Source organism: Lipotes vexillifer, unplaced genomic scaffold, assembly GCF_000442215.2.
Source record: "Lipotes vexillifer unplaced genomic scaffold, Lipotes_vexillifer_v1.1 scaffold259, whole genome shotgun sequence".
NCBI classification, from domain to species: Eukaryota; Metazoa; Chordata; class Mammalia; order Artiodactyla; family Lipotidae; genus Lipotes; species Lipotes vexillifer.
In genome coordinates, this window is record NW_006797031.1 from 253,065 (window position 1) to 263,152 (window position 10,088).

Genomic DNA, 10,088 nt, shown 5'->3' on the forward strand with positions numbered 1-10,088 from the left:
TTTTTTTTTTTTTTTTTGCGGGACGCGGGCCCCACTGCTGTGGCCTCTCCTGTTGCGGAGTACAGGCTCCAGAAGAGCAGGCTCAGCGGCCATGGCTCACGAGCCCAGCCGCTCCGCTGCACGTGGGATCCTCCCAGACCAGGCATGAACCCGCGTCCCCCACATCGGCAGGCGGACTCCCAACCACTGCGCCACCAGGGAAGCCCGAAGCTCAGAGTCTTAACCACTGCATTTTTTTTAAAGTGTGTTGCTTATCTTTTTCTTATTGATTTGTAAGAGATCTTTTTGTATTTTATTTTTTATTTTATTTTATATTGGAGTATAGTTGATTAACAATGCTGTGTTAGTTTCAGGTGTACAGCAAAGTGATTCAGTTATACATATATATGTATCTATTCTTTTTCAAATTCCTTTCCCATTTAGGTTACTACCGAGTGTTGAGCAGAGTTCCCTGTGCTATACAGTAGGTCCTTGTTGGTTATCTATTTTAAATATAGCAGTGTGTACATGTCAATCCCAAACTCCCAATGTATCCCTCCCCCCTTCTCTTCCCCACCCCCAGAACCATAAGTTCATTCTCTGTGAGTCTGTTTCTGTTTTGTAAATAAGTTCATTTGTATCTTTTTTTTTTAATTCTGCATATAAGCAATATCATCTGATATCTGTCTTTCTCTGTCTGACTTATTTCACTTAGTATGATAATCTCCAGGTCCATCCATGTTGCTGCAAATGTCATTATTTCTTTATTTTTAATGGCTGAGTAATATTCCATTGAATATATGTACCACATCTTCTTTATCCATTCATCTGTCAATGGACATTTAGGTTGCTTCCATGTCTTGGCTCTTGTAAACAGTGCTGCAGTGAACATTGGGGTGCATATGTCCTTTCAAAGCTAGTTTTTCTCCAGATAATATGCCCAGGAGTGAGATTGCTGGATCATATGGTAGCTCTATTTTTAGTTTCTTAAGGAACCTCCATACTGTTCTCCATAGTGGCTGTACCAATTTACATTCCCACCAACAGTATAGGAGGGTTCCCTTTTCTCCACACCCTCTCCAGCATTTGTTTGTAGATTTCTTGATGATGGCCATTCTGACTGGTATGAGGTGATGTTTCATTGTAGTTTTGATTTGCATTTCTCTAATAATTAGCGATGTTGAGTATCTTTTCATGTGCCTCTTGGCCATCTGTGTGTCTTCTTTGGGGAAATGTGTATTTAGGTCTTCTGCCCATTTTTTGACTGGGTTGTTTGTCTTTTTGATATTGAGCTGCATGAGCTGTTGGGAAATTTTGGAAATTAATCCCTTGTCAGTCACATTGTTTGCAAATATTTTCTCCCATTCTGTGGGTTGTCTTTCCATTTTATTTATGGTTTCCTTTGCTATGCAAAAGCTTTTGAGTTTCATTAGGTCCCATTTGTTTATTTTTGTTTTTATGGCCATTACTCTAGAGATGGATCGAAAAAGATATTGCTGTGATTTATGTCAGAGTGTTCTGCTTATGTTTTCCTCTAAGAGTTTTATAGTATCCGGTCTTACATGTAGGTCTTTAGTCCATTTTGAGTTATTTTTGTGTATGGTGTAAAAGGATGTTCTAATTTCATTTTTTTACTTGTAGCTGTCCAGTTTTCCCAGCACCATTTATTGAAGAGACTGTCTTTTCTCCATTGTATATAATCTTGCCTCCTTTGTCTTAGATTAATTAACCATAGGTGCATGCATTTATTTCTGGGCTTTCTACCCTGTGGGGCAATTTCTACCCTGTTCCATTGATCTATATTTCCATTTTTGTGCCAGTACCATACTGTTTTAATGACTAGCTTTCTTTTTGTATTTTGTATTCAAGGTCTTTGCTGGATATAGGTATTATAAGTATTTTCTCCCACTCAGTGCCTTGCTGATAACTTTTATTTTTAGGTGTGCACGTTCATAAGCTTGCTTCCACTGTTCATTTTATTTGAGAGAAATCACAATATATTCATTTTTTTCATTTAGGTTTTTATAAGCTTTAAATCTGTGCATTCATAAATTATTAATTGAAGTTATGCTAGAAACCCTTGAAGTGCTATTTGAAGTTGAAATTAGAAATAATAGGAAAAGTTGGGTTATTAAGACGAAAATAAGACAAATATCAAAACGTTATTTTCTCTCTGGATTTCTTTCTAGTACCTGGCTTGTATTAATATGAGTAATGCTCTCAATCAGTTCATTTACTGGTCATTTGTTTCATATATTAACATAGAATAAGGTTTTTTCCACATTTTCTCTCAAGACCAAAATAAGACAAATATCAAAACGTTATTTTCTCTCTGGATTTCTTTCTAGTACCTGGCTTGTATTAATATGAGTAATGCTCTCAATCAGTTCATTTACTGGTCATTTGTTTCATATATTAACATAGAATAAGGTTTTTTCCACATTTTCTCTCAAGACCAAAATAAGACAAATATCAAAACGTTATTTTCTCTCTGGATTTCTTTCTAGTACCTGGCTTGTATTAATATGAGTTATGCTCTCAGTCAGTTCATTTACTGGTCATTTGTTTCATATATTAACATAGAATAAGGTTTTTTCCACATTGTCTCTCAAAATTGCTGTTTTTCCTGCAGGACTATTCTTTTTTTGAGCATTTTTTCTTTTTTAAAAATTCATTCATTCATTTGGCTGCATCAGGTCTTAGTTGCAGCATGCAGGATCTTCATTGCGGCATGAGGGCTTCTCTCTAGTTGTGTGCAGCCTCCAGAGCACGGGCTCCTCTGTTGCTTGCCCCACGGCATGTGGGATCTTAGTCTCCCGACCAGGAATCGAACCTGCGTCCCCTGCACTGGAAGGTGGATTCTTAACCACTGGACCACCAAAGAAGTCCCCTCCAGTACTATTCTGCTGAAGTTTGTTTGCAGTAACAATGCCAAAGTTGACTTTTCTATCTTAAAAAAAAAAATGTACATGTAGGAAAATTCACTCTTTTTGGTGTATAGCTTTTGAGTTTTGATAAATACATAGAATATGTAACTACTACATATTCAAGATACGGGAGAGTTTGCCATCCCCTGAAACTCATGTTGCCCATTTGTAGTCAGCCTTTCCTCTCTATTTCTATCACCTGACAACCACTATCAGATCTCTGTTCCTGTAATTTTTCTTTTTCTAGAATATCATATAAGTGGAATCACACAGTATGTAGCCTTTTGCATCAAGCTTTTTTTTCACATATCGTAATGTATTTGAGGAGGGAAACAAAGAAAGATTCATCCAGATTATTGGGTATCATGGTTTATTCCTTTCAAATGCTGAGTAGTAGTCTACTGTATGGATATACAACAGTTGGTTTAATCATTCACCAGTTGAAGGATATTTGGGTTGTTTCTAGTTTGACAGTTATGAATAAAACTGCTATAAACATTTGTGGACAGTTTTTTGTGTGAACCTAAGTTTTCAATTTCTTAGGTAAATACCTAGGAATGGGATTGCTTATTCATATACATTTACCCATCATTTTACATGCCATTTCCTATCCTGGAGCCTCTGATTGTTACCTTACTTTTTGTTTTGGATCACAATAGAGGTTGTTCTGTTCCTCACTCCTCTATCAGGTTCCTTTACTACTTCCAGGAAAATTTTGGGGCTGGAAGAGAGACCTTAGGGATCATTTGGTCCAGCGGTTGGCAAATAACAGCCCCACAGGTGATTTGGCTGTGGCCTGATTTTGTACTACAGAGTGCTAAGAATGATTTTTACATTTTTAAGGGGCTTTAAAAACAAAGAACACGGAACAGAGACTGTATGTGGCCTGGAAAGGCTAAAATTTTTACTTTCTGGATCTTTATCAAAAAACTTTGCTGATCTCTAATCTAGTACAACCCCTTTAACATTTAAGAAGGTTAAATGTAACAGAGTTACACAAGTAGGTTAACTGTCCCCCATTTCAAGAGTTTTCCTTCCTTCTTTTACATGTTCTTTGTATTTAAGACAGACAGTATACCTAGTTTGATAATTTTAATTTGAGAGGGACATTAGAGATTTTGGAATTCTAATAAATGAGCCATGGGCATTATTTAAAGATTGGATGCTGAAGAAATGAGGTGGTGAGAATAACCTACTGCAATTAATTAACCTGGAAGAGTTATGTAGAAAATAGCAGCACCTTACCTCAAACCTAGGTCTTTCTGACCCCAGAGCTTTTTCTACTAGCTTCTACATATAACATCTTTGTCAACTGGGAGAATTTAATTAGTGTTAATATTCCTCAAAATGAAAAGTAGAGCAGAAGGGGAAGCAACAGAATACTGTGGAAAGACTACAAATTTTGGAGTAATATTTGGGTTCAATCTCAGATCTGCCATTTATAAACAGTATGACCTTGGGCAAGTTATCTTTCTCAACTTCAGTGTTTTCATCTATAAAATAAAAACAGAAATATGTCTTGGAGGATTGCTATGAAGAAGAAATAAGGTAGGATATGAAAGCTAAAGCACCTGACAAAATATCTGGCATATCAGCTTTAAAAGTAATAACTATTATTATTGTTTCAATCACTCTAAACCAAAAATGCTTTCCCTTATGGGTGTCCTTCATTTCTAGACTCCCATAGTGACCCTCTCTGGCCACAAGGAAGCAATTTCCTCAGTTTTGTGGTCAGATGCTGAAGAAATCTGCAGTGCGTCTTGGGACCACACAATTAGAGTGTGGGATGCTGAGTCTGGCAGTCTTAAGTCAACTTTGGTAAGACAAATTCATTGCTTCTGTGATTAACTTTGAGCTTTTAAGCCGTAAACTTCTAGGAGATGGTTACTTTTCACCCACCCTGATTACGTGTTCTTTCCTTTTTTTTTTAGACAGGAAATAAAGTGTTTAATTGTATCTCCTATTCTCCACTTTGTAAACGTTTAGCATCTGGAAGTACAGATAGGCATATCAGACTGTGGGATCCCCGAACTAAAGGTGAGTTGTGTAAACCTCTGAAGGAAAAATGTGAGTAACATCAGTTTGTCTTCTCACTAGAGATGTGTATAAAAAGATACTTTTGTAGAAAATTTTTGGGGGGTTCTGCCTACTTCTGTTTTCTAAAATTTAATAATGGTTGTCTGTTTTGTTCAGATGGTTCTTTGGTGTCGCTGTCCCTAACCTCCCATACAGGCTGGGTCACATCAGTCAAGTGGTCGCCTGCGCATGAGCAGCAGCTCATTTCAGGCTCTTTAGATAACATGGTTAAGCTGTGGGATACGAGAAGGTAACTCCTGTTGATGACTTACAAAGGAAGTCTATCAATTGCCCCGTTGTATACAGAGAAAATGAAATGAACACTGAAATGACTATCCAAAAGCAAAAGGGTCAAAAGAAAGGTCTGGGTCATATATCCTGAAATGATACATATTGATATCAAAAAGGAAGGCCAGGATCAAAGGAATTTTCTTAATGTTAATATGTTGGGGTTTTTTGCATTCTGAATGAATTTAATTGTGATAGTTTATCTTTTGCCAAAAACACAATTTATGAAATCCATCTTTCTGACCTTGTTATATAAAATAGGGAAAAAAACCCCAAACCTTAATATAAATATGATAATTATACAATTCGAAGGCCAGTGGCCTGAATGAATGGAACTGTGGTCAAATTGTAAATTATGTGTTAATAGGCAATTAAGTAAAAATGCAGAATTTTAAAGGTAAAATTTAAAGGTTCCTTTCTTATTCATCAGTTAGTGCTGCGTTGCTAATATATGCAGAGAGCCCCCAAAAGAACGCATATACAATTTATTTACATTTTTCTACAAGTAGAATGGAGAGGCAGTAACCAAAACCACAGTCTTCTAATGATACAGGAAAAACAGGAGAAGTAGTCAAGTAAATGCTCAGAATTTTAAGATTAAGTGGTTATTGGGGCAAGGATGGTAAACTAAAATTTTCAGAAAAGTATAAGTGATTAGTCAAATATGTTTGTTTAATACTATGAAATGCATATAATATGTTAATATTTTCATCTTTTAGTTGTAAGGCTCCTCTCTATGATCTGGCTGCTCATGAAGACAAAGTTCTGAGTGTAGACTGGACAGTCACAGGGGTAAGAATTTATTAGTTATTCGGTAGAGAGGAAGAAACTACATTATGTTTTTAGAATAAATCTGGTATTTGTGTTTACAGAATTACTAGTTTCAATATATCTGATATTTATAATTCTGTATTCTAAGTTCCATTAATATTCATAAAATCTCGTATCTCATTTAAAGAAGAAAAATATTGTCCTTTAATACTGAGTAGTAAAATTTGAATATTTTGAAGCACTTTTTTTCTCATGAGTATTTTATTGAAATGTTTTAAGTCCCTAAACTTGCTACTTCAGACTAATTGGATCAAAGTATTTGCTACTTAGAAAAATCTTAGATAATATGGCTGTATTATAAAATGTTCTTAAAGAATTACAATTTAATTATACACACACACACACACACACGTGTAAAAGCTCTTATTGCCTAAGAACGCTTTCCAAATGCAGGTTTGAGGGCTATCTGAAAAATCTGTAGTATCCATTTACCTACAAACAATGTGCCTGCCATCTTTTAAAAGTAATTTTCTTAAACAGGTAAAACTATATTACCCTTCAAACTTTTAAATTTTATTACATTTCTTAGCAAATGCTTCATAGAAAGTACAGTAGCATATTATGCCTCAATCAAATTAAAATCACCACTTTTAAAGTTTTAATATAGTGTGTATATATATAGTATATGTGTAATATAGTAGTGAAATTAGATGCAATTGGCCCGTTTTAGTATTAACTCTCAGTGCAAGTTAATTGCTCATCCATAATCCCTTCTGTAATCAGAATCATCAGTATTTAATTAGGTTCAGCAATCATATGAAATAATTGTATTTACTTCTGTGTTTATGTTTTTTTCCTCTCCCTTTACGCAGTTACTTCTGAGTGGAGGAGCAGACAATAAATTGTATTCCTATAGATATTCACCTACGACTTCGCACGTGGGTGCATGAAAGTGAATGATAAATTTGGCTACAGAGATTCCTTCTGTAAATGAAATTGATAGAGAATTCTCAGATTACATCAATGCAGAGGCAGGAAGCAGCCTTTTAGATTAAAGTTTATATATTGTTTCACCCTTGATGATAGTTATCACTGTCTTTTTATTTTGTATTTATTATACAACAGTTATGTTTGTTAAATGTAAAACATGGCCTGCATTCTCTACCTTATGAAAACCCTTGAAATTAAACTGAGTTTTTAATTTATCTTTTAAAGGTATTGGTTTGAATTAAGAAATGCTTTTGAAATGCTATAAAAGCATTATTAAAAATTCAGTAATTGTTCAGATTTTTATCTCTAAGGGAGAAACTTCACTTTGTAAAAAGTTAGCTGTTTAAAAAAAAGCATCTAAAAAAACTAATAAATTTTAATAGAGGAAAAATTAGAAATACAATCTGTGTTTGGTAAAATAAGTTATGTCTAACTATAATAATGTTCTTTGTAGGTATTCAGGACATTAAAACATGTAGATATTGCCAGTTAATTAAGAACTTGTTGAAATGTTTTAAGTGAAGTACTTTGTATTAAAGATAAGTCAGGGAGGGGACTTCCTTGGTGGTCCACTGATAAAGAATCCGCCTTCCAATGCAGGGGACGTGGGTTCGATCCCTGGTTGGGAAACTAAGATCCCACATGCCACAGGGGAACTAAGCCTGTGCACAACTACTGAGCTTGTGCGCCACAACTAGAGAGCCTGCATGCCACAAGCTACAGAGCCCATGCGCTCTGGAACCCACACACCACAACTACAGAGCCCATGTGCCCTGGAGCCTGTGTGCCACAACTAGAGAGAGAAAACCCACGCACCACAACTAGAGAGGAGCCCACATGCCACAACTAAAGATCCCGCATGCTGCAACTAAGACCGGATGCAGCCAAAAATAAGTAAATAAATAAAATATATATATTTTTAAGATAAGTCAGGGGATTCCCTGGAGGTCCAGTGGTTAGGACTCTGCACCTCCAGTGCTGGGGGCCTGGGTTCAACCCCTAGTCTGAGAACTAAAGATCTGGCAAGCTGTGTGGTACAGCCAAAAACAAAAAATTTTTTTTTAAATAAAGGGAAGTCAGACTCCTTTAAAAATAGCATACAGATTTCATGGTAACCAGGAATCTCTCTCCCACACTTATCCTTGTATATAGATAAGAATTAGATTCTTCAGACAAAACCTTTCAGTCAGTATTAGATAAAAATATTCTGGGCTTCCCTGGTGGCACAGTGGTTGGGAGTCCGCCTGCTGATGCAGGGGACGTGGGTTTGTGCCCTGTTCCGGGAAGATGCCACATGCCGCGGAGCAGCTGGGCCTGTGAGCCATGGCCGCTGAGCCTGCCCGTCCGGAGCCTGTGCTCTGCAACGGGAGAGGCCACAACAGTGAGAGGCCCGCGTACCGAAAAAAAATAAATAAATAAAAAATATTCTAAAATTTTTTTATCATTAGCATTTATCTAAATTCATATATACAAAATATTTAAAGTAAATGTCTTAAAATGTGACTTTAATGGATTGGTATTTCTCAAGCACAGCACCTCAGCCTCTAAGTAATATATGGGAAAATCAGTTTGGTCTCATCATTAGACTCTAATGCCATATATCTCACGTGAGGTTCCTATCACAGAGGTCTAGGAAACAACCGCCATAACTTCGCTGCAATTGAGAGCCAGATTAACAGTGGATTAAACCAGGTGGAAGATTAGTTCTCTCGTATGTAGAGGTCCAGAGGCAGTCCAGTGCTGGTATAGTGGTTTTGTTCCATACTCCTTAGGGACCTGGGCTCCCTTTGCCCCTATGATACGGTCATCATAGCTCACAAGAGCTAGAGCTCCAGGTACATCATTTCTTAAAAGACAGTAATATTTTAATGCCCAAGAAGTGAATAAAGGTAGTTGTAAAATTCACACACAAAGTCTGTTTTTCCCATTTTGTGCAGAATGGTGTAGATTTCATCATATTTGCAGTCTCTGGAAATACAGCTTTCAAAGGACAAAGATGAATTTATATTCCTGTTCTGGATGGTCCCTGAATGAATCTTAAGGGCAGAGTTATTTAAAATAACTTTCTTAATTCACCCAACCTGGACTGCTCACAGGTAGTATGCATACACTAGGTGGTTAAAGTAAAGAGTCCTATTTATTAGATAAAAGACAAAGAAGGAAGTGGCATCAAGTCCTGGTCCTTAGCCTATTCTTAACTCTGGTTCCAAGGCAGGATACATTCATGGTTCAGGTATTCTCCTTTGAGATGGATGTAACATTAGTGTCTAAGTCTGTTAGAGGATTGTCTGATTGATCTCTACCAAACTTCTCTTTCTGTGTAACACAAGTGATTAGATCTTATGCCCCAAACAGGAAGAACATGGGAGGCCAACAGAAGCCTAGAAGACTTAAGTCCTTTTAAAACAGTGCTCTCCTACCTCCCATCCTCCATCTTTTCTTCAAAAGTAGGAGTCTCCCTTTCAATAGTCCATTTTCCTCCATTTTAGTCACACCAGAGACAGGGTCCTTACATGGACTTATTTGCTCCTAAGATTTGCTTCAGGAAATGAGTGGAGCTTCTTTTCTCGTGCTGGGAGAAGTTTGGAACCAGACAGTGCAGAGTTCAGGACCTGCAGACCAGTACAGGGTTATTTATGCTGTCTTGCCATAGTAATGCAGTTAATAAGCCTGTTGATACTTGTTCAAATTCCTTTTCTTACAGTTTAACAACAAACTTCCTAATTTTAAAATTAGGCTCAAAATGTACCCTAATTGCTGAAAAAGGCAGTTAAAAGAATAAGGCTGACTTTCCACCATGTACAGGGTCTCTGCAGGGGGTGGAGGAAAGGGGAAAAAAAAACCCAAACGTTTAAGACATGGAGACTACCTTCAAAAAGGTCACATTCTCACATGGGAGACATTCAATTAAAAATTGGCTACAGCAGTGTCCTAAGTGCAAAGAAAGATGTAAATCTAAGGTAGAAAGGAGCAATTAGCTTTGTGGGGAGCCAGTTGGCTGTCAAGAAAGGCATGTAGAAGAGTGACATTTGAGCCCGATTTGGATAGAAAATTGGT

The 10,088-nt window shown here is 36.8% G+C and overlaps 1 protein-coding gene across 1 annotated transcript in view; it reads left to right on the forward strand.

Moving 5' to 3' along the window:
* Positions 1 to 7,315, forward strand: part of WDR12 (WD repeat domain 12) — a 27,272-nt gene extending 19,957 nt beyond the window's left edge. The window contains exons 9-13 of the mRNA XM_007469176.1: positions 4,584 to 4,724; positions 4,838 to 4,943; positions 5,100 to 5,232; positions 5,990 to 6,062; positions 6,914 to 7,315. Of these exons, the coding sequence (XP_007469238.1) occupies positions 4,584 to 4,724; positions 4,838 to 4,943; positions 5,100 to 5,232; positions 5,990 to 6,062; positions 6,914 to 6,991 (531 nt within the window). The 3' untranslated portion in view covers positions 6,992 to 7,315. The remainder of the gene's footprint in view (positions 1 to 4,583; positions 4,725 to 4,837; positions 4,944 to 5,099; positions 5,233 to 5,989; positions 6,063 to 6,913) is intronic.
* Positions 7,316 to 10,088: the final 2,773 nt, after the last annotated feature.